A 25,817-nucleotide genomic window follows, 5' to 3' on the forward strand; every position below is an offset into this window, starting at 1 on the left:
TTAAGTGGTGCTGCGGACAAACTCTGTGAAGGTACTAATGTGATCCCTTTAATTGAAATTGGACACTTGTGCACATCAGACACTGCAGTAATATTTTGCCTTCACCACATGGGTGGCAATATGAAGATGCAGATCGCCCACTCGTTATGGAAGCCATCTGATTCCTATTCATCGAAGGAATGACAATTGGTCTGATTCTATGCTAAGCATGTGGTGATTTACCCCAATGTGTGCGAATACTGTTCCTAATGTGCACAGGGTATGGGAATAAAAATAAAACCTTTTGAAGCAACTTTCCCCATGATGAAAACAGGGCCTACAAGTAATATTAGGAAAGAACAGTGGCAAGATGGGGTTAAACGAAACATCTGCAGTTTTTGAAAAATTCCATTGCTAGTTTGTACTGACAGCGCATCCAATTTATCATCAGAACACAACCTAGGACTAGAAATTCAGTATCATGCATTTTTGGGCACCTCACCCACAGAGTACTAACAACCCACATTCAAATGGGGAAATTCAAGGTGCCCAGGACCTTGGGCCTTGGACCTCATTATCATGTATAAAAAGCACTGGTAGGAGCCTGTACAGGTGTGCCAATGTGCAGGTAAACAATGGGTAAGATCACAGGTGTCTGAAGGAGGCTGGACCTCAGAATGCTAAGAGATAGGAAGTCAGAAAAGAGCGTCACATGAGTCTGCAGAATTGTTGGGTAGGGCTGCAGAATGCAATTGGTCTTATGGGGGTGGGGCACTAGATGGTCAGACCAGGGCCATGAGGAGATCAGATGGGCCTGGAGATTGGAGTTGGGAGTGAGGTGGGAGATTTTGGAACTCAGAGCAGTGGTTCTTAAGATAAGTATTAACCTTTTCTTCCTTTGCACGGAAATCTCAGATGCAAACTAAAGTTGCAAGAAGAAGCAGAAACAAGTGTTAGGTCCCTTATTTGGATATATTAATGTTCTAACTCAGCCTTCTGACATGGAAGGATGCCCCTTGTCTGGCTTTTACCAAAATGGTATCTAGCACGGCCCACACCAGAATTGTGTGCATGCAGCATGGATGTCACAAAACAACACCCTGGATACTGAAAACTCCTGGCACTAGGGAGCTGAATTCCCAGCCCCTATTCTTGAAATAAATTCTTGGGAAATAAATTGCTCCAGGCAATTTGCCAAGATACATTTCAAGATGAACTACCCTACTGTTGTCACATGGTATAGGTAAGTGAAGCTTCATCTGACTTTCATACCTGGACTTCTCCTGAATGGCCAGCTGCACCAGGGTCATCCAGGGTCAGGAGAGAAAGTTGACTGGAGGGATAGTCTGTTCCTGTCTGCTTTCAGGCCTGATTAAGAAGCGGCACTAATCCCATGGAGCCGTCAGTGAAATGAGTTCCTGCTCATCCAGCTGACAAAGGACAGATGCTCCCTCCACTGGCTTGGTGGGCATGTTACTAAGCCATGCAGACATGCAGACCCAAAACAAGCTGAGGATTGATCCCTGGTCTGTGATGACTTAACAAATATCAGCTGGTGCTGCTGTGGGGGTTCTCCAATTGGCCTCTGTTTTTATGAGAAAGGAAAAGCCTGCTAGACTACTCCTGGGGCACCATTCAATGTGCCACACTAAACAATACCAGTGTATGGACACTATGATGCTTTCCATGATTAAACAGACAGTCGATGCTCACAACCTGGACTCACACATGAAGGATAGTCAGCTGGATGAAGTACTGGAGGGCTGAATATTATCATCACATGGCCCAGCATCTTCATCAGAGGGTAGGAGAAGAGGCGAGACCAATGAAGAGAAAAACCTGAGCAAAGCAGTATATATATTGGACAAAAAGGAAAGACTTACTGAGATAAACATGAATTTTCCATTTTGTACAACACTTTCAATTGGAGCTGTCTCTGTCTCAATATACACAATGTTCCAAAGACTTTGGCCCATTCTGTAAGAGTTAACTTACAAGTAACTTTTGTCAGTTGACCTAGCAAGGGAATTTACAGCTCTCTGAGACTGAGCTCAAAAAAAACCAAATTCAAAAATTCTGTATTTCAAAAACTTACCCATATCCAAGCTGTCGACAAACAACTGATGCATCCCGATTGTCCCAGTTCCTGTTGCATATCAGTCCCCATACTCCGTTCACGTAAACTTCAACTCGACCTTCACGTTGATTTTCACCTCCTTGCAATCTGATGAAATCTGATAAAACAAAAATATTCATAAATGTTTGGAAGTGCAACACCAAAAATCAGCAGTGATGGGAGGTGCAAACTGTCACATGGTCAAAACAAAAAAGGTGAAAAGCATGTTTTTAAACCATTCTGATAAAATCTTAGCAGACCTACATGAGCACAGATCATTCCTAAATATTGACTGTCAGAACTGGCATTCATCAGTGAAAATGAGTAAGTACCACCCAGTCACAATGTACTACATAAATGATCTTCTGCACATTTCTGAAGCCACTGATGGAATATTTGTTCTTCATAACTTTCGGGAGAGAAAAGATCCTCGAAAGTTGTACTGTGCAATTGTAGTATCATGGCTCTGCAACCGCTGGTAAATTCCATCATGGAGTGCTGAGATGTCGGAACATTTTCAGTAGGATAGGATAGACATCCTTTTCTCCACTGTACGTAAGAAGGCAGAAAACGTAGGAGTCGCCAAAATCATTCTTTATGACTTGGATGGCCCAGTGTGAGGTTCAAAAGAAAGTGCGCAACTTATAATGAGAAAGCAAAACATACGAATGTTATTGGGAAGTAAAGAAGGAACTTGTATTAATATAGCCCTTTTCAACTCGATAGGCCATCCGAAAATGCTTCACAGCCAATATATTATCACAGAATCACAGTGCAGAAGAGGCCCTTCGGCCCATCATGTCTGCACCGACACGTGAGAAACACCTGACCTACCTACCTAATCCCATCTACCAGCACTTGGCCCATAGCCTTGAAGATTGCTGGGCCACAGATCTAGAAAAGTTTCCCCTACATGCAAATATATGATCCTAATGCAAAGAAATATTAGTAAGAATATTGCAAGGTAGTAGATTGAAAATGCTTACAGGGAATGTTTATACATCATAATAAAGTTTAGATCCCAGAGTTGAAAGTACTGCTGCTATTTAAACAAAACACAGTGAATTAATTCGGCAATGCCTCTATCCCAAAGCCACACACTCAAAGTCCTCTTTATCTATAATCCTTTTGCTCAACAATCTACTATGGCTCATTTTTTAAAAAAATCCTTATGTTTAACTTCCTTCAAGGCCTTAGCTCAGTGAGAAAGTCACCCATCTGCCTCCCTGTCAACACTAACTGCTGGTTCTTGCTGAGGGTAAAAACCAAGATATGTGGTGATATCACACTTCAGATAGCTAAGGGGAAATTTTTCCAGGCAAGAGGAGACAGGTTTGTGTGCATGCAGGGAGGTATGTCTCCTAAAAGTGACATCAGATCAGAATCCTGACATCATTCTTTCCATTCCTGGATTTCACCGGAACAAGATTAGATGAAAGCAGATCTTTGGATCTATCGGGTAAATAATTAAGGAGCTTAAAAAATCAGTAGACAACTGATTTAGCCCTCAATTCTGGATTTAACAGCCAGGGCACCAGTTTCCAACCTATCAACAGCTTGCCATAGTCACCAGAGTGAGTGCGCAGCAGGAAGAGCTTCTTCAGTGAAACTGACAGGTTAAGAAGTCTTTGATCAATGAAACTGAAGAGCTGCAGCCATGCCCAGGCGAGAGGCTGCTGTTCAAAGCGCTTCTGTCAGCGAGTGTTTTCACTGCTTGACAGACGAATGCTAACTTCTTGGAAGACTTTTTCCTGTCTAGAACTTCATTCACCTTCAGCTGTACTTCCCTGCTGCCAGCCTTCAACGCAGTATGGGAGCAGCATATACAGCTTCACCTTCAATCGTTGCTGAGGGGTGAGAGCAGGAGCCATACTGCCACCAAAAGCTCCTGCAGCAGCGGAAGCAACACCAGCAGCAGGACTAGCTGCCTTCTCCATAACCATGAACCTCTCCTCAAGGCAGAGCAGATGGAAAACGAGATCCAGCTGCAAGGAGGCGAGACCCCCAATGCAGGATCTGCAGGAGAGGACCAGCTCTCTCGACATGCCTGAACGCCAGCACCTCAGAAGACTCAGGCTCATCCAGCAAGTCATTGAAACAAGTCCTGAAACAAGCCCTCCTTGCCAGTGGACCAGGTAAGCATGCATTTTCAGTGGCCGTCAAAGTGGATATCATTGGATGGCCACCCCTTGCCCGGTTCTCTGCCTCTCCTTGAGGTTGTGTGCTCCTTTCTCCTCCAAGGAGAGAAAGTAGAAAATCAGGAATGTTCATAATGACTTGTGTGAAGAGGAGGAGGGAAGTACAAATATTTGTGGAGGGAAACTGTAGAGCAATGAGTGTGAGAGGACAAGAGGCTGAGGGTGACTGTGAGTTCAGATGGGGATGTGAGGTTCCTGGGGAGAGACGAATGAGCAGAGCTGCAAGGCGTGGTTACCTCAGGAGTGTTGGACAGGGGAATGCTGGGAAAGTCAGTGTGGGGTTTGACACCTGAAAGTGTTCCACCACTCACCTGTCATGCCCTGCTGAGGTCCTGGATCCTCTTGGGACACTGTCTCAAGGTTGGAAGGAACACACTCCAGCTGCTAGATCCTCGACCATTTTTGCCCACACCAACATAGTTGGAGATGTTGTCCTCTTCCTCCCATCATTGGGGGAACTCACTTCACTGCAATCCCTCCAATCCTGTGGCAGGACCTCCAAAGTGAGAGACCTGGAGAGCAGCCTTCCCAGGTCACCTCTCCCATTCCTATGGTTGCTGCAGCTTCCAAAATCCAAATGCTAGTGAGCCATTTTAACCTGTGTAATTAATTAGAAATCCTTCCTTTGACAGAAGGGGCATGTGAGCTCACCTGCCCTCTCTGATTGGCCAGGAACGCAAAGGCTCAGTTAAAGAGTGTTGGCAAAGCCCATTCCTGCCTGATTTTCAACCTGCAACTGGTCCTTCCATTTGGCCAGGGACTAAGTTGGGAAAATTCCACTGCTGGAGTTCAGTTTATGGAAAAGCAATGTTTATGCACCAGCTCTCTGTTAAAATCAGCTCCCTTACTCAGAAGTTATGAACCCACAATATTTGGGATAAGTGAGTTAGTTCTGGCAGTGTAAGCATAGGGAGTCAGTTTGCTAAGTCCTGAAGAAGAGAAGTACCAAATACAAAAGCCTTTTTTAACTGAGCAATACATGACAAAATGGTATCAAAGTTGAAGAGTGGTGACTGGAGCAACTGTGTGAAAATAAATAACCTTCTTTATTTTAAAACTGACAAAAACTTGCTGCTGGAATTATTTAAGTGAGGTTCTCATTCCAAAGGTAAGAAAACACATACCTTTAGCATAGCAATATACCGACCATAGACAGTAAAAAAGAACACATAAATTCTGTCTGTGACAGTGTGAAGCTTTATCTCACTGGATGAGTGGTGCTGAAGGTGGGTTTTACTGGAGGCTGGGAGGAATTCTTGAAGGCTTATTGAAGTATTTTTTGAGGACTTTTTTTTTAGGCATTGTTAATGCTTCTGTTCGCTCATGAACTGTACTCTCTGTCATCTGTCTTCTTCATCAAATGGCATCAGTAAGTAATCTTCACAACTTTTTGCAGCATCCTTTGAAAGGTTTGTTGCAGTGGGGTTTTTAACGAATTTGTCTCTGTAGAGCTCTCTGTAGCAGTTGACTGCATTGTTAATGTTTCTGTTCACTCTTGGAACTGTGTTCTCTATCAGGGTCCTCTTCATCAAAAATGGACATTGCCTCTTCAAATTTTTCATGGCATCCTCAAGTGATCTTCAGTTAAGTGTCTTGGTCAGTCTTACTGGAGACTGGAAGGACTTTCTGGAGGGCTTATGGAAGTGGGTTTTTAAGGGCATTTTGGAGACATTTTGCAGTATCCTTTGAAGGGTTCTTTGCAGTGGATTTTTAAAAGCATTTTTCCTGTGACAGCTGCACTTTTGCTTTTTATTTCTGTAGAGCTCCCTGTAGCATAACCGTATTATTAATGCTCCTGTTCAGTCTTGAACCATGCTCACAGTCAGGGTCCACTTTATAAAAAATGGGCCATTGCCTCTTCAAGCTTTTCCAGGCATCACCAAGTGATCTTGAGCTAAATATCTTGCTTGGTTGTACTTGGTGCTCATCATCCTTTCCCTCCTCTACAGCCCTCTGTTTCCTTTAGGTCCTCAGTAAACAATACCTCTACATGGGAGGCAAGCAACATCCTTGGTGTCTAGCTCATCCAATCCAATTTGCTTGCCCATTTCCACAAGCGTCACTTGGATTTTCTTGATAGACTCTACATAGCCTTTGGCTCGAATGCAATTTAGTCACAACTCCCTAATATTGGATGAAGTAACATCATTCCAGGCCACAGAGATGTTTTCAATGGCCTTGACGATGTTGTAATTCTTCTAAACTTCCTTCAGGGTGGAGCATCGTCATCTTCAGTTTCCCTAATATCTTGTCCAAAAGTTCTTCTATGGTGACAGGCTTGGAGGTTGGAATAACTCTGATCCACAGATTGAAAAATTGGAGGTGGTGGGAAGAAGATCACCTTGACTGTCACTGTGGTCATCAGGAGCTGTAACGTGGCCAGGGGCATTGTCCAGGAGGAGCAATGCTTTGCTGGCAAGAATATTTGCTGAACAATAATCTCTAACAGCTGGACAAAAGCAGTTTATCAACCAATTCTCAAAAATTGCTTGGGTTACCCATGTCTTCTTATTTGCCCTACGCACAACTTTAGGCTGTTCTCTGAATAACCCTTCATTGCCCTAGCTGGTTGAGAATGGTAAACAAGCACTGGCTTCACTTTAAAACCACCTGTTGCATTTCTACCAAGCAGCAATGTCAGACAATTCTTGGCTGCTTTAAAACTTGGCATATTCTTTTCTTCTCTCGAAATTTATGTCCAGGATAGCAACCTTTTCCAGGAATACGCCAGAATAAACCAGTCTCATCAACAAAACACTTGTTGAGGGGAGTTTCCACCCACCTAAATGATTTCATTTAATGTTTAATGAAGGGTTCAGCTGCTTTATCATTGGCAGCATGCCCAATTTTCTTTTATTTATTCATTCACGAGATGGGGGCATCACTGGCTACAGCTGAATGGCTTGTTCAGAGGGCAAGAGTCAACCACATTGCTGTGGGTCTGGAGTCACAAGTAGGCCAGACCAGGTAAGGAAGGGCATTTGTGAACTAGCTGAGCTTTTACAACAATTGTTTCATGGTCATCATTAGACTTTCAATTCCAGGTTTTTTATAGAATTTAAACATCATCATCTGCCATGGTGGGATTTAAACTCTGAGTCCGCACAGCATTACCTTGGGTCTCTGAATTACTAGTGTAGTGACAATACCATTACACCATCTGGCTTGCAACAATGTTACGTAAGTTAGCGTGTTTTTGTACCTTGCAAATCACCCACAACTAGCATTAAATAGTTCTATGTTTGAACATTCGCCATGGACTTTCTTAAGGTTATTGTAGAAACTCCTAGCCTTTTCTTGAATAGCCATTTTTTAAGTAAGAGGCATGTGTCACTAAGTTTGATATTCAATTCAAATGGTTAGCAGTCTTTCCATTTCCATCATAATTCTACTCTGATTTTTTCTGCTTAACCCAACAGTAGCCGTCAGTTGTTAGCTTACCAAGCTCTTCTACTTTATCCACGTTTTTAATAATTGTTCTTACCATTACTGCTGGCAAGTCCAAATCTCCAGTGATGTGCACTGAACGTTCATCTGTTACAGAGCACTTTATAATATCTAATTTCACTTGAAGTATAATTGTTTTCATCGTCTTTTCTCAACAGAAAACACTTCATAATCACTGACTTTTATTTGACTCATTATGAATGAATCAACAAATAACACCACAACAATTCAAGAGATCCAAGATGGTGATGGGAGGGAACGCTGTTTCCCGTACTTTACAAAATGGCCAAACACTTGCCCATTTACAAGACGATGATTGCTTAACCAGCAATCTGCAGAAGTGCTACTGTAGGCCACTACAGTACCATTCTGTACAGTACACCGCAACGTGAACACAGCACATGGTGCCCAAAGATTCTCCAAAGCCTCCCATACAGTTCGGTATAGCCTATACACCACCTCACCTGAAACCCAGCTCCCTCAGCATCTTGGGAGTTACACAGGAAGACCCTAATGTATGGCGATGTTAATGCAAATCAGCAGCAATGCACGCGAGTCTATGTGTTAATTTAAAAATAGCGTTATTATGAAACGACTTAGCACAGTAAACGAGGACACCCTGGATGCTGTTCCTTGTCCTACTCACAAAACCACAGATCCCCTACAGAGGGCATCACGCTGGAAAGGATCTCTAAATACCCTAAGGCCTGAACTTTACCCTTGGCAGGCCCGCGCGTTTGGCAGGCTAGGGACCGATCGGAAAACGGACCGCCAATCGTGATCAGCCCCCGACCATGATTTCACACTGGCTGGCCATTAAATGGCCAGCCAGCGTGAAACATGCGCTGAAATGCTCAGCGTTGCTGGGGTGGGGGGGTCGGATAGAGGACGAGCAATGACATCACAATGGGTGCAGGTGAGCGCTGCAAGAGAGCTCCCTGAAAGCAGATAGCTGCCTCAGGGAGCTGCAGGCCTTCAAATGATTAAATAAAGCTTTAAAAAGCTGCCCAAAAATGTCCATGCATCACAATCAAGCACCTGAAAATAATCCTAATAAAAATGCTATCCACAGATATTTATTTTAATTTTATTTCATAATTGAGATTTCATCCCGCACTTGGACGAGTTTTGATGAAACATGCAAAGTCCGCTTGGCCGATTCGCCCATCCACCAACCGTAAGATTGGATGGGCCACAAAAAATCAGAGACAATTGCACCATCAATGGGCTTAATTGCCCTCTTAATTGTCAGCAGGCGCGCTTCTGACTGTTGCACGTGCCCACCGAGCGAAATATTGCGGAAGTACGCTATGACATTGGGACACTTGCCCAATGTCATCTCGTGCAATTTTACACCCGATCGGGTCAGGCGCTCACCCACCCATGGGACTTAAAATTCGTTGCTGTTCAAATCCTGCAAAAAGCCTGTGAGCAGCTGTAAGCTGAGCATAATATCTGGGCCAATGAGCACACAGCACAGAAACAGGCCTGTCAGCTCACCTGGTTTATGCCAGCATCTATGATCCACATGAGCCTCCCTCCACTCCTTGCATGTCACCTGACCAACATATGGGACTATTGATTTATCGCTCATGCGCTTATGCAGCCTCACCTTAAATATATCAATGTTATTCACTCAACTACTCCTTGTGGTAGTAAATTTCACATTTTTGACACTCTTTGCAAAAAGATGTTTCCCCCTGAATCCTCTGTTAGTGACTAACTTATATTTATGGCCTCAAGATTTGGACTCCCCCACAAGTGGGAACATATCCTCTATGTCTACGCTATCAAAGCCTTTCATAATCTTAAAGATCCTTATCAGGTCACCCTCAGTCTTCTTTTCACTAAAGAAAAGAGCCCCAATCTACTCAGCCTTTCCTGATTATATCTTCTCAGTTCAGTAACATCCTTGTGTTTGCATCCTCTACAACATCTCTACATGTTTTTTATGATAATGGAGGCCAAAACTATGCACTATACTCCAAGTGTGCTCTGAGGCTTGATAAAAGTTCAACACAGCTTCGCTGTTTATCAATTCTAACTCCCTAGAAATTAACCCTAGCCTTGGATTGCATCCTTTTTTGGACTCATTAAACTGCAATGATGCTGTTAGTGATCCATATATCTGTATTGCTAAATCTCTTTGTTCCTCAATCCCATTTCAATCTCTTTTCAATCTTGAGGTTGTCAGGAAGAGATGGTTGGGCTCCCTCTTGCTGGAGAAGGTCACTGCCTGACACTTGTAGGGTGCAAATGTTCCTTACTAGTTATCAGCCCAAGCCTGAATGTTAGCCAGGTCTTGCTGCATGCAGGCACAAACATCTTCATTTCCTGAGGAGTTGCGAATGGAACCAAACATTTCCGAACATATTGTAGAGAGAAGGCCATTGATGTAACAATTGAAGATGAGATTACCAGGACACTCCCTGAGGAAATCGTGCAATGATGCCCTGGGGCTGAGATGATTGTTCCCCAACAACCACAAACACCTTACGTTGGGATAGCTATGACTCCAGTCAGTGGAGAGTTTTTCCCTTGATTCCCATTAACTCCAATTTTACTAGTGCTCCTTGATGCCATACTGAGTAAATGCTGTCTTAATGTCCAAGGGCAGTCACTCTTGTTTCAACTCTGGAATTCAGCTCTTTTGTCCATGTTTGGACTAAAGCTGCAATGACGTCAGCAGTCGAATGGTCCTGGCAGAGCTCAAACTGAGCATTGGTGAGCAGGTTATTGGCGAGTTGATGCCTGTTATGACACAGCAGTTGGCAAAGGCTGAATTGTTTAAACCCCAGAGCGAAACTTGAACAACTGTCATAACCTATATTTTCAGTTGGTATGTTTGAGATGCAGCTCTCAATTCAGGAATAAGACCAACAATTTTATTAGTAAGCTGAAGAAAAATAAACATATTGCTTAGCATCTTCCAGCTAGGTCCAAGATTTTACTCCTACTCTTGAATGCTTTATTCAACAAATGCAGATTTACACTTTACCTTGTATCCTCCTTACTGTTTATCTGATTAACATCTCAAACTACTATACATTAAAGCACCCAGACTAGCTGGCTTTAATCCAATTAAGATACATACAGACACACACACACAGACATAGACCCCACTACAATTCCAATTTAAAAATTATTTCCAATAAACATTATAGACATTGATATCTCTTTGTGACAGTGCCCTTTAATATGGCTGTCAACAACACCCTCCAACACTTTGCTGATGATTCAGCATGGTGAGATGGTAATAGAGGTAGTCACTAGACTAGTAACCCAGACAACCCAGATTAATGCTTTGGGGTTAGGGGTTCAAATCCCACCATGGTAGCTGGTTGAATTTGAATTCAACTAATAAAAATCAGGAATTGAAAGCTAGTCTCAGTGACCTTGAGACCATCATTGGCTGCCATAAAAACCCATCCAATTCACTAATGCTCTTTAGGGAAGGAAATCTGTCATCCTTACCTGGTCTGGCCTACATGTGACTCCAGTCACACAGCAATGTGGTTGGCTTTTAAGTGCCCTCTCAAATGGCCAAGCAAGCCACTCAGTTTGCGAGCAATTATGGTTGGACAACAAATGCAGGCACATCCCAGACAATGGCTGGCACATCCCAAAACAATGGCTGGATTCGGTTTCTCCTGCTTCTTGTGGGTGAGCATATGCAGACAATTTTCCACTTTGTTGGGTAGATGCCAATGCTACAGCTGCTTAGGGGACAGCTTGGCAAGTACACCGGCTATTTGTGGAACGCAAGTCTTCAATCCTACATTAGGGTATTATCAGGACCTTTGCCTTTTCTGCATCAATTACACTAAGCAGTTTTTTGGTATCATGTGGAGTGAATTGACTTGGTTGAAGATTGGCTTCTGTCAGGAGGGAAACAAGATGGTTCAACCTTTCAGCACTTCTGACTGAAGGTGGTTGCAAGGGCTTCAGCTTTGTCTTTTGCATTGATGCGTTGAACTCTGCCATCTTTGAGGATGGTAATGTACATGAAGCCCCCTCCTATTATAGTTATTTAGTTGATATCCACCATTCAAGACTGAATATGGCAGAACTGCAGTGCTTTGATCTGACCTGTTGGTTGTTGGTTGCAATAAAATGAGGCTAAGTGCCACTGGTGGCTGGTCAGAAGAGGAGGTGCCTCGAGAGTGAGGGATAGGTGCATCTATAAGGTGTTCTGGGCAGAAGAGTGATGTACAGGAAAAGGCTAGAAAAGGCAGACTGAGGTGGTTTGCATTTCAATCTGCCATGCCACTTACCTTTCCTGCCCAGCCGGTCAGGTCGTTGAACCTCTTGCATTACTGTATCCAGCAGCGAGGCACCACACTCCTTGTGCTGACCTGCTTGGCCACTTCCAGCCATATCTGCTTGTTTACTGAGGCTATCTTCCTCATCCTCACTGAGCTGGGTAGAATCACTCGGTGGACCCTTACAGCCCACAGTATTATAGCTAGGGATACTTCACTGAGGCATGGTGCTACCTTGCATGTTGAGAGTCCATCTTTGCAGTTCCTGGCTCTGTGACCCTCAGAGGGTCAATTTAAGTATTGTTGCTGAATTAGACTGATACAGTTCATCATCACACACACCCGCTCTAATTGGTTGAGAAACCAGGACAAGAGATGCAAATGCAGTGGCTGGGTTATAAAGTTGTTGACAAATGTCCTGCTGAAACTTTTGGGATCCCAATGAGCTGCCAACCTCCCCCACTGTAAGCAGGTCCAAAAGTTAAAATTCAGCTCTTATTAGCCAAGCATTATGTTACTTCCTTATCCTTCTGAACAATATCCACCACCTCAAGCTTACTTATATTGAGATTAGTTTGTGATTTATTCCAATGGCAGCTCATTGATAAATAGTTAAATATTCCGGCAGGACTTAGGGATGCAGGTGATGCTTCATTAATGACCTTATGATGGTCACATCAAGCTAAATAAGGCTTCTAAAAAAAGTTACTAGGGTGTTTTATTGCTGCTTTTCAGGAATAGGAATGCTTAGTGCAGGCTATTTAATGAAAGAAAGGAAAAGGATTTGCATTTATATCATCCCAAAATGTTTCACAGCCAATGAAGATTTTTGAAGTATAGCCATTACTGTAATGAAGGAAAAAAAGAAGTCAGCAGCTTGTAATTATAACGTGCTTTTAATGTAGGGAAATGGCCCAAGGTCCTTCACAGGAGCATTATCAAATATAATTTGATACCGAGCTACATAGTGAGTTATTAGGGCAGGTGAGTAAAAGCTTGTTTAAAGAGGTAGGTTTTAATGAGCATCTTCAAGGAGGAAAGAGAGATAGAGAGATGGGTAGATTTGGAGAAAGATTTCCAGAGCTTAGGGTCCTGGCAGCTGAAGATATGGCCCCCAATGGTGCAGTGATTAACTTCAGTGATGTTCAAGAGGTGGGAATTGGAGGAGTGCATATATCTCGGAGAGTTGTGGGCTGGTGGACATTACACAAAACAATGTTTCACAAAACAAACCAATGTTTCACAAAAAGCAATGAGGCTAATGCCCAAATATGGTTATTAATGACAGTTTAGGGATAAATATTGGCCAAGATAACTTCACTGCTCTTACTTTAAATCATGCAATAGGATCTTTAATAGATAATGGATAGGATCTTAGTTTTTTTAAGATCTCGTCCAAAAGGAAACACCTCAAACTATGCACTACTCTTTCAGCATTGTACAGACGTTCCAATTTAGACTACAGTTTGGGCTTTTAGCTGGGTTTTGCTGCTATTTTCAGTGTAATTCAACCAAAGTTGACCAAATCAGCACAGAAAGTTGAGGAATTTTGATCATGGAATCACAGAATATTTTTAGAAGACCCGCATTTCTATCACACCATTTATGATTACCTGACAGACCAAAGTGCTGTACAGCCAATGAAGCACTTTTGAAATTTAGTCACTTGCAATGTGGGGAAAGCAGCAGCCGATTTGCACACAGCAAGTTCCCACATACAGTAATAAGCAGAACCTGCTCTTGTGATGTAGATTAAAGGATAAATATTGGGTAAGGCACTGAAGTCACCTCCTCTGCAAAGTTGTGTTCATTTGACAGAAGAAATAGGATTTTGGTTTAACAGCTCATTCAAAGCTTAGCATGTCCTCAGCACTGCAGTGGAGCATCAGCCTAGGTTTGTATGCACATGGCCTGGATTGTGACTTGAGCCAACAACCTTCTGAGTCAGAGGTAGGAGCTATACCAACTGAGCCAAGTATAACATTGGCAACAATGGACTACAGAAGGGGGCCATTAAGCCCCCTGAGTCCATACTGGCTCTTTTTGAGGAGCAGTCCAATTTATCCCACTCTCAAGCTCCCTTCCCATCTCTGCATTTCTTTCTCCTTCAGCTATTAATCCAATTTTCTTTTGAACATTACCATTGAATCTGTATCCACCACCCTATCAGGCAGTACATTGTAAATCCTAATCATCTGCTGCATTAAAAATTGTAATTTACATCCAGTGCAAATTTATCTTTTGCACTAGCTTAAAAAATATTGCATCAGTAATCTGCTGTTGTATTATCACCGCTGATCACTATGTGTTATGGAGCCAGCTATGGTGTCTCAGTTATGAGATAATGAGACTTGTATGTTTAAACATGAACTTTTTATTATTAATCTTTAACTATGTACAGATCACAGTTATTGCTGTCAAGCATGGTGCTGTTCCATGAGGGTAGGCTGCTTCCAGAGTGTTCTACCAGTCTATTTCCATGTGACTCTATACAACATACCATTGGCAGTGCTATTTTCCAGTCCCAAGTTAACCCTTGCTCTGCTAAGCAACTTTACATTACACTGGCATGCAGGTACATAAAACATCACACAACAAATGGCCAGACAGAAATCTGGCTACATCCCCAGATCAAACTAAGGCAAATTTATACTAATTACTTCTGTGGAGAGAGGAACAGAGTTAATGTTTCGAGTATGTATGATTCTTCTTCAGAGCAAAAGAAAATTAGAAATGAGGTGGATTTTATAGAATTTTCTGTCTGTCAGGCGGGCAGGCCCAACCCAATCTCCGGCAGGCGGGGAGCCTATGCACGCTGGAGGAGTGGGCCCCGCTGCCATTTCACATGGGCAGGCCAATTAAGGCCCACCCAGCTTGATGTCCGGCTGGAAGCACTATGCGCTTCCTGTGCGGGTGGGGGGGGGATTCCCCAAAAGCGAGAGTGTGCTCTTTCGCACTTGTGCATGAAAGAACGCACATCACCCTGAGGTAAAGTGCTGCCTCAGGGAGATCGCTGGCACATTTAAAAAGATTAAAAATAGAATTTTTTTTAAATCCTTAACATGTCCCCCTCATGTGACAATGTCACATGAGATGGGACATGTTCATAAATTACTGTAAAACTTTATTAAACTTTTTTAAACCCGACTTGAAACCTCATCCCGCCGGTGGATGAGATTTTATGTTTTTTCTATTCCCTGCTGGGGCTCCTGACCTGCCGGCCGACCTTAAGGATGGGTTGGATGAGCAGGTCCTTTAATTGTTTAAATGATCCTGTCAAAAGCCTCAATTGGCCATTGACAGGTCGGCAGGCCCGCAGCTGATTTTTTTGTGCCCCACCTTCCTGAAAATTTACATGGGGCAGGATGGCGTTGGGGGTTCCGACTGACGTCAATCTGTGTCATTTTACACGTCAGTGAGCGGACCCTGCCCCCTGCTCACCAACGGCAAAATTCTGCCCATAACGGTTAAGAGGGAAGGAGCAGATGGAGCTAAATAGAAGGTCAGGGATGGATGGGAGCTCAGGACAGATTGACAAAGATGTCATGGACACAACACAAAGGGAGTGTTAATGGTAGTCTTAAAGACTTAAGAAGGTGCTGATAGTGACATAAAGGTAAGATAGCAGAATGCGTTAATAGCAGAACAAGGGTGGGCAGGCTGTGAAAGCACAATATAGAAACAAGTGACAGATGGCCCTGTTGGGGAGGGGGTGCAGGGGATGGTGAGCGGTTGGTGAAAAAGGATAAAAAAAAAGATTTTAAAAATGAATAAATAAATGAAAATAAATAAATAAATAATGAAATAAAAATAAATAAAACTAAAAAAAATTGGTTTAAAAGGGGTAAAGATGGACGAGTAAGTTCATGGTCTGAAGTTGAACTCAATATTAAGTCCAGAAGGCTGTAAAGTGCCCAACTGGAAGATGAGGTGCTGTTTCTCAGTTTACATTGAGCTTCACTGGGGGATTGCAGCAGGCCAAGGAAGGACATGTGGGCATGAGAGCAAGATGGCGTGTTCAAATAACAAGCAACAGGAAGGTCTGGATCATGCTTGTAGACTGAGTGAAGGTGTTGTGCAAAGCAATCACCCAGCCTGCGTTTAGCCTCTCTAATGTAGAGGTGACCGCATTGGGAATAGCGAATGCAATAGACCAAATTGAAACAGGTGCATGTGAAGCAATGCTCCACCTGAAAGGAGTGTTTGGGGCCTTAGACGGTGAGGAGGGAGGCGGTAAAGGAGCAGGTGTTGCACTTTCTGCAATTGCATGGGAAGGTGCCATGGAGAGGGGATGAGGAGTTGGGGGTGATGGAGGTGTGAACCAGAGTGCCACAGAGAGAACGGCCCCTGAGGAATTATGACAGCAGGGGAGGAGTGGGTGGGGATGAAGGGAAGATGTGTTTGGTTGTGGCACCATGCTGAAGTTGGCAGAAATGGCAGAGGATGAGCCTTTGAATGGTGGGATGAAAAAGTGAGGACAAGGGGGACCTTATCATGGTTCTGGGAGGGAGGGGAAGGGGTGAGGGCAGAGGTGCAGAGTATGGGTTGGTCAAGGTTGAGGGCCCTGTCAATCCAAGTGGGGGCTCCCTCTGTTCAGGAAAAAGGAAGATATATCAGAAGTGCCATTTTGGAAGGCAGCATCATCGGAACAGATGTGACAGAGGCGGAGGAACTGGAAGAAGGGGATGGAGTCCTACAGGAAGCAGGGTGCAAGGATCTATAGTCGGGATAGCTGTGGGAGTGGGTGGGCATGTAATAAATATTGGTAGACAGTCTTTCACCAGAAATGGAGACAGAGAGATCAAGGGAAGAAAGGAATGGACCATGTGAAGAGGAGAGAAGGGTGGACCCTGGTATAGTCCTCCTTCATCCCCAACTCCTCATCCCCTTCCCACGGCACCTTCCCATGCAATCACAGAGAATGCAACACCTGTCTCTTTACCTCCTCTCTCCTCACCGTCCAAAGCCTCAAACACTCCTTTCAGGCGAAGCAGCACTTCACTTCACCTCTTTCAATTTGGTCTACTGCAGTCACTGCTCTCAATGCGGTCTCCTCTACACTGGGGAGACTAAATGCAGACTGGGTGATTGCTTTGTGGAACACCTTCGCTCAGTCCTCAAGCAGGACCCAGACCTTCCTTTCGCTTGCCATTTCAACACACCATCCTGCTCCTTGGCCTGCTGCAATGTTCCAGTGAAGCCCAACACAAACTGGAGGAACAGCATCTCATCTTCCAATGGGGCGCTTTATAGCCTTCCAGACTTAACATTGAGTTCAACAACTGCAGACCATGAACTCTCTCCTCTATCCGCGCCCTTTATTTAACCATTTTTTAAAAAAATGTATGTAGTTTTGTTTTAGTTTTTATTTATTTCTTCATTTTTAAAAATCATTTTTATCCTTTTTTCCCCAACCATCCCTCCCACTGGGCTACCTGTCGCTTGTTGCACTTTCACTGAGCACTGGCCCTTGTTCTGCTATTAACACATTCTGCTATCTAACCCACTGTCATTACCTTCTTTACTCTTTACCATTATCATTAACACTCCCTTTGTCTTGTGTCGATGACATCTTTGTCAAATCTCTCTTTAGCTCCCATCTATTCCTGGCCTCCTATTTTGCTCCACCTGCCCCACCCCCTCTTAAAGCATAAAATTCATCTAATTTCTACTTCTCTTTTGCTCGGAAAAAGAATCATACGGACTCAAAACATTAACTTTGTTTCTCTCTCCACAGATGCTGCCAGACCTGCTGAGTTTTCGCAACATTTTCTGTTTTTATTTCAGATTTCCAGCATCTGCAGTATTTCGCTTTCATTTATACTAATTGCACTCTTTTCAGACCTTTGAAAACGTTCTTAAAATTAAGCTGCTTTTTTACACGGGTATTCTTAAAAGATCCTTTTTATTCACAACAAAATTGACTATTTTACACCACTATAACTAACAAATGGTTCTGTTTAGTTTTTTTAAAAAGGCATTTTTTGTTATTTAAAATCAGGTTACTCACAGGTGGCAGATTAAACATTAGCTAAAAATGTTTATTTTTTGTGACAAATGTATTTATTAGCTGTATTAATAAAACTGTGTCAGGTCACCACTCTTACGCATGTCAAGGAATATTTTTAATGCACATTTCTTTTCTTTATTACATTTTAAAATCCCATCCAATTGAGCTGGTTCATGGAAGATTTTACTTTCGCAATATACAAACAAGTTTGAGCGGAAAGCTGAGCAAAAAGAAACTTCTGGAAACTAATACAACTTGTGCCCACCTTGCAACCAAAGCAGAAGTTCTTGGCCTCTGTGTATAAATTCTATGGTGCTTGAATCTTCAGATTTAAGAGCGCTAGTATGGAACCAAAGTTGACAAAAGGACCAACTATTGTGCACTAACGTTTTTTTGCTTTCTCCTGACACTTCATTACAGCATTTTGCTAAGATTCACCAACAGTAACTTTAGGTGGTATGTTTGGCGCGTCCTATTTATTTAATTGCTCCATTGGACTTAGATAATTTGTTATATTCATTCAATGTGAAGAGGCTTGTTGGCACTTGGCTTTTACCAGATGTAGGGAAATTACCTCAATTGATACTGATAACATGAGTAAAGTCAGATAATTAAATTAAAAAACAGGCTTCTTTATGAAAAATGCACAATGGGCCAGATTTTGGTTTCAAAGAAACAACGAAACTAACTGTGCTCAGCATTATTTATGCATAAATAGTACAGTGACTTCAGGAAGACACACATTTAAATGTCAATATTTGAAAGTTTCTATCTGGATTGCACAGCTCTGCCATTAGTTTTGCAAAAACAGCAAATCTCTGTCTGCCTCACCATGAAACGTATTCAACATCAGGACATTACAGTATTTGCAAGGTAGACATGAACTAAACCCACCACGGAAAGTGAAATCTTACTATTACAAATGCAGGTATCTTTTTAACAATGTGATCAGTTTAATTCCTGCCAATTGACCTCTCTGAAACTGAAAATTAACATTTACAAATATGGAGTTAAAATCCTTCAGGTATTAATTTATGTTGGAGATTTTAAAAATCTCAAATTTTAAAAGAATTAAAATTTTCTTATTTTTCCTTCCTGTTTATTCTCTCTATCTCTCTTTCTTAATCCAGTCTTTCTTTTGCTCTCTTTACTTTTGTTTCTGATATTGAGCTCACCCACTCTAACTTACATGTACTCGTGAGTCCTTCCTCAGTTGATTTCTTAATCCTTGAATCCGAATGGTTAAAGAGACATCCTGATGCTTGCTTTTTTCACTTAGGTCCCAAACGTCCTATTTCCCTCACTGTGCCATTACCAACTCACATTTTCAACAACTTGGTGGGCAAAAATGCTTCAAGCAGAAGGGTGCAGAGACAAGTCTAACTAACAGCAGATGCTGGTAGACTCTCCGCTCCAGCAAAGTCTGGGCCAATATAAATCAACTTCTTCTTTGAAAATAACATACAAATATTTGAATATCAGGAAAGTGCTTTCCAACAAAATAAACAAAACAAAACCTAAACTTTTTGAAGAGGATGGTGGGGGATGTGGTATTCATTTCTCAAAGTAAATAATTCCAATAAAGGCAATGGAACACTTAGCCACTTTTTCCACTCATATCTCAGCACTCACGTATTTCCTAATGCATTAGTATCATATCCAATTTCTCCACAGCAACTGCTTTTGTAGCCTGTCTGAAATTATCAATTCCATGTCAATTCTGCTGAATTATGGACAACGTTGTTCTTCACACAAGGGCCCACTGGGACTAAATTGAGACTGCTCAAATTCAGTTCACTAATTGTCCTTACAGCCAGTAGACAAGGAAAACTTTTATCCCATTGATTTAGGCTAGATTCAAGCTCAGATCTCTGTACTTGCAAACTAAAATTTTAACCTGTCATCTCAACTGGTTCTTCTAGCTACAAATGTATTAGTAAAAAAATGTTACATATGCATTTAGCTTTAATTTGTGTAATATAACTTCACAGGAAAATTAGTATTTTATAATGAATTTCAAAACTATAAGGCAAATTTTGATTTTGACTTCACCTTAGTATTAAGATTGCTTTTTTTTAAGCAGGAGAAGAAAATATTTCAGTGCCGCTAACAACAGTGCACTTCTTTTAAATCACTTTTACTATATTTTTTACACAAATGTAACATTGAACACTAACAAAAGGTTAAGCAGTTATCTATTGAGCAGCTGTGTTTTTTTTTCAGAATATTCATTTTGTGCAATTAAACTTGTGGGAGCACTTGCAGTTGCTTTTCTCTTATGTATATCTCAGTTTAATGTGTGGTATTCTCTTTTCAATATAACAGAAGAAAATAAATACATTATTATATTGCAGTGTCTCCCAACTTCCACTTTGACTTCTTAAAAATTGTGGTATAAAATATGTCACACATGACTGTTATGGAATTGAATGCTATATTCACTTTAAAATGTGTGCTTTGTACATAATGGCTCATTTTCCCATTTCAGATTAAAAGATCATTCGCTTTCTTACTTGGACATTCATATTTTATTTAAAACTGCATACAGCATGATGTGCTTTGAGGGCCATTGTTCAAAGATAATGTGTATGCCATTTTAAAATGGTGTTTTTTTAATCAAATTGTTGGTAAGAAAGTTAACATAAAAATGCACGTAGGAATTGGGAATTGGTTGGAGCAGCAAATGTTTCAGTCTGAGATTTTATGTTCAGGTCTATTCCAGACTGTGTCAAAATGTGTTAATTCGAAACAGTCCCAATTCAAATCTCGATGGGCATGAAGCTTTAATACAAAACATTCAAACCCTTCAACAGCTGATACGAATGTTGTGGTGTGCAAAGCTGACTGTAGAAATCCTTCTTCTGAATCACGTCTACATGTAACAGGGGTCGGTCTGAATTTTTAAAATTATTCTTCCGTGGATTTACGTGTCGCTGGCTAGGCCAGCATTCATTGCCCATCCCTAATTGCCCTTGAGAAGTTGGTGGTGAGCCACCTTCATGAGCTAGTGCAGTCCATGTGGTGTAGGCATATCCACAATGCTGTTAGGGACGGAGTGCCCAGATTTTGACCCATCGACAGTGAAGGAACGGCAAAATAGTTCTAAGTCAGAATGGTGTGTGGCTTGGAGGGGAACTTCCAGGTGGTGGTGTTCCAATGTATCTGCTGCCCTTGTCCTTCCTGGTGGTAGAGGTTGCACATTTGGAAGGTGCTGTGAAAGGAACCTTAGTGTGTTGCTACAGTGCACCTGTAGATGTTGCACACTGCTGCCACTGTGTGGAGGTGGTGGAGGAAGTGAATGTTTCAGTTGGTGAATGTGGTACCAATCAAGCGGGCTGCTTTGTCCTGTATGGTGTCAAGATTTGCGAGGGTTGTTAAAGCTGCACTCATCCAGGCAAGTGGAGAGTATTCCATCACACTCCTGACTTGTACCTTGTAGAGGGTAGACAGGCTCTGGGGAGTCAGGAGGTGAGCTACTTGCTGCAGAATTCCCAGCCTCTGACTTTTCTTGTAGCCATAGTATTTATATGACTGGTCCAGTGCCTGGTCAAAGGTAACACCCCAGGATGTTGAATCTTGCCATAACTGCCTATAGAAGGGATTTTTTTTTCTGTATTCTTTCATGGGATGTGGGCATCACTGGCAATACCAAAATTTGTTCCCCATCCCTAATTGCCCTTGAACTAAGTGGCTTCCTAGACCATTTCAGAGGGCAGTTAAGAGTCAATCCTGTTTCTCTGGGTCCAGGGACACATGTAGACCAGGCCAGGCAAGGATGGCAGAAAAGACATTTGTGAACCAGAAGGATTTTCCAACAATCAATGGTAGTTTCATGGTCACCATTACTGAGACTAGCTTCAAATTCAGATTTATTAGTTGAATTTAAATTCCACCAGCTGCCAGGTTGAGATATGAACCCATTTCCCCAGAGCATTAGCCTGAACATTGCCACTAAGCCACCATCTCCCCCGGTATGATTGGTATGAATTATACTGTATCTGCCTGTAGATGGAATTGGTGTAAAATTGTGTTTTATCTGCCCCTAGAAGGAATTAGCGTGAATCAGGCTCTATCAGCCTGAGGAAGGAGTTGGTCTGAATCTATACATTGACTGAAGTTTATTTATCCAGTACATTCATCTGGTTCAAACTGAGAAAGAAATCCTTGAATTATAAATACATTTAGGAAACATATGCAGAAAGATTTTTGTTCTATCGGTATCAATACATTATTTAGGATAACTTATTTTTAAAAATGTGGTTTGCATTTAACCTGACATATTTGTATATTCAAAATGAATTTAAAAAGGCATAGTGACATGTTTTTGTAGCTGACTCTTAAGGCATATGTGAACTAATTAATCTTACAATGGCTTCTCTTCATGCTCTCAAACTGTTACTTCTGCTGTTTCCCAAGGGCCTGCCTCTGGCCTTGTCTTATTTCTGATTTACAAGCTGCCCCTTAGTGGCATCATCCAAAAGCAGAATGTTAGCTTACACATGTACACTGTTGACATCCAACTCAACTTTGCCACCACTTCTCTCGACTCTTCCACTCTTGCTAAATTATTAGACTGTTTATCTGACATCCAGCACTGAATGAGGAGAAATTTCCTCCAATTAAATATTGGGAAGACTGAAGCTATTGTTTTTAATCCTTGCTCCAAACTCCATTCCCTAGCTACAGATTCCATCCCTTTCCCTGGCAACCAGTCTGAGATTAAACTAATTTGTTTGCAACCCTGGTGCCACAGTTGACACCGAGATGAGTTTCTGGCCACATATTTCCAACATTGTTAAGACCCACCTATTTCCCCCTGCGTAACATCACCCCACTTCGCCCCGTCTCAGCTCATCTGCTGCTGAAACCCTCAGTCATTCCTTTGTTACCTCCAGACCCAACAATTCCAACGCACTCCTGACCAGTCTCCCACATTCTACTGTCCATAAACTAGAGATCATCCAAAACTCAACGGCCCATGTCTTAACTCGCATTAAGTCCTGTTTGCCTATCATCCCAATGCTCACTACATTGGGTCCCAGTGAAAAAAAAAACTTGATTTTAAAATTCTCATCCACATTTTTAAATCCCTCTACGCCCTTATCCCTCCCTATCTGTGTAATCTCCTCCAGTCCCATAACCCTCCATACTCGTGCTAATCCAATTCTGGCCTCTAATCGCTCCACCACTGGTGACCACACTATCAGTTGCCTCAGCCACAAGCTCTGGAATTCCCTCCTATCCCTCTCCACCTCTCTCCCTCTCTTTTCTCCTTTAAGACACTCCTTTAAACCCATCTCTTTCCTAAAACTGTTGGTCATCTGACCTAATGTCTCCTTATGTGGCTCGGTGTCATATTTCGTTTTATAATGCTCCGTGAAGCACCTTGGGACATTTTATTATGTTAAAGGAGCTATATAAATATAAGTAGTTGTCGTTCTGATAGTATGCTTAGATTTTGGATTTTGATAAACCTGAAAATCTGTTGGGAAACTTACACTTAAAGTAGCATGCTATTTTTAATGTATTCATCAAGAATAGATCATTTTCAATATGATCAAATTTACTGGCATGTACAGATCTAAGGTCAGTATGATTCTGAATGCTTCTGCATTACAGAAGGCGGAGAAAATTTACCCAGATCAAACCTCTGCTGGCTCGTGTTTCTGTTTAAAAGACTATAAGCAGAATCGTTCCAGGTTTGAACTAAGTGCGGTAGCGGGCGGGTAAAACATCATATTACTCGCCAGCCGTGATGGTGGGTTTTCACGCTTTATCGTCCCAAACCCGCCGCATTACTTACGCATTCCTGGGAAACACATTGTTTCCATGATGGTGGGCTCTCATTCGCCCAGCATGCCATCACCTCACCACTTCATCACGCCGGGCATCATATTTAAAGTCCAGCCTTGCGCACATATCACAGAGCTTCGAGCCCACGACTACTGCAGGGAAGATGTCCACGAAAGGCAAAAAGACTGCAGCCCACAAGTTTAATGACACGTCACTGGAATGCCATTTGGACGCCGTGGAGGCCCGCCATGATGTCCTCTACTCCTGCTCTGGCCGCAGGATGGGCAGCAGCATCATCAATCCAGCATGGCAGGTGATGGCAGCAGTGGTCGGTGCCAATGCTGCACAGAAGAGGCTGGCCATCCAATGCAGATACAGGATGAATGATCTCATCCGTGCAACCACGGCACCATCCCAACACTCTAAACTCACACGCTCAAGTCCGTCACACATTCACTGACATCTCACTCACTGCCAGCTCAAGGGACATCACCGCCCATTCTCATACACATGCCCTCACATGTCCATCTGGCCTCATCTCCTCTGGAGGCTGCCTCCTCAGCCCTCACCATCTTAAGGCCACTTGCACAGATCAACTTCTGTCCCCACACACACCCTGGGATATCTTCCCTCCCCAGTACAACTCTAGTCCTGCAGCCTCTTCCCTTGCCTGAGGCCGCTTCTCCCCCTTCCCCAAGCAAGCTCTAGCACTGCAGCCATTGAAAAGCCACCCACATATGGCTGATCTGTTAGTTGGAGACCTGTCCGTGAAACCCCTAAAAGTGATGTGGTGCTGTCTGTGAAGCCTGGCGTTGATGACTGTGAGAGCTGACCGAAGCAAGGTAGTGCAGCCCACCAGGTGTACGTTGCTAACGTGCTGTTGTGAAACACGTCGGCGTATTTTCCTGTCGACGTGGGTGGATGATCCAGTTGGGGGGGGGGGAAGACTCCCGTGGTCTGGCCTTATAATGATATGCTGATGTATTACAATGAGGTTCCTAACATCCAATGGCAGGAAACGTGACCCACCATCAATGGGCGGAGTGGATGATCACAAACTGGTTTCACAACGTCGTAAAACAGATTTTTAGCTTTCTTGCCATATTGTCCACTCATGCCACTGAAGACGACCGATGCCGGTAGACAGGGAAAATCTGGCCTATATTTGAATAACAGTTACAGCTGTTTTCACTACACTCAAGCCCTCCACCACCATCAATACATCCCAAAAATGGGCCTTGATATTTACTAGAATCTATGCATTTTGAGATTAAACTTGAACCTTTGATTTTTCTTTTTAAGTTTGCTAAGAGTGAAATTTTCTTTGTACGAATTTGAGGGAAGAAGTGGCCCGAATTTTGCATTGAGAATAACAGTGAGGCTGAAAGCACTCAAGTGAATTGGACAGAAACGAGTCCGCACATGCACAGTTAAATGCAGAAACCCAAAAGTTATCTTGCAAGCTACCATGCTCCTCTACAGACTGCACTCTAACAATACCTTGGTAATAGACTCAGCGTTCAAATCAATATAAGAGCATAAAGTTACAGTACTATCCATTAAACATGAGAGAGAAAGTAGGGGCTGGTGCATTCAGATATAAGTACATTTTTAACAATGTCAGATAGTAATCTGTCTAAGGGAACGTCCTTAACTCATTTCCCCAGGCCTTGCAGACCTGAGATTTCCTCTCCAGTTGCTCATCGGAGCCTCCCATTTTCAGTTTCATGTAGTCTAACATCATCATTGCCTTTCTCCCTCTTGGTCTACATCCCTCTAACCTTCTTCAATCACTTCTTTCAGCAACTTCTTATGTCTTAGAATACGGCCAATTGAACCTTGTTGCCTTTTCTTAATGATATTCATTAACAAGCTTTCCTCCTCCACCACCCTGAGAATTTATCCATTGCTCTGGGTTCGCTCCAACTGAGCCACTCCATCCTTCTCCAGCATCACATTTCACAACTTCCATGGTCCACGTTTCAGCCCCATACAACAATACACTCCAAATC

The 25,817-nt window shown here is 42.6% G+C and overlaps 1 protein-coding gene across 1 annotated transcript in view; it reads right to left on the reverse strand.

The window, feature by feature from the left end:
- Positions 1-25,817, reverse strand: part of prss12 (serine protease 12) — a 245,954-nt gene that overhangs the window by 210,678 nt on the left and 9,459 nt on the right. The window contains exon 2 of the mRNA XM_041180818.1: positions 2,075-2,213. Within this exon, the coding sequence (XP_041036752.1) occupies positions 2,075-2,213 (139 nt within the window). The remainder of the gene's footprint in view (positions 1-2,074; positions 2,214-25,817) is intronic.

The sequence above is a fragment of the Carcharodon carcharias genome, chromosome 1, assembly GCF_017639515.1.
Source record: "Carcharodon carcharias isolate sCarCar2 chromosome 1, sCarCar2.pri, whole genome shotgun sequence".
Classification (NCBI taxonomy): Eukaryota; Metazoa; Chordata; class Chondrichthyes; order Lamniformes; family Lamnidae; genus Carcharodon; species Carcharodon carcharias.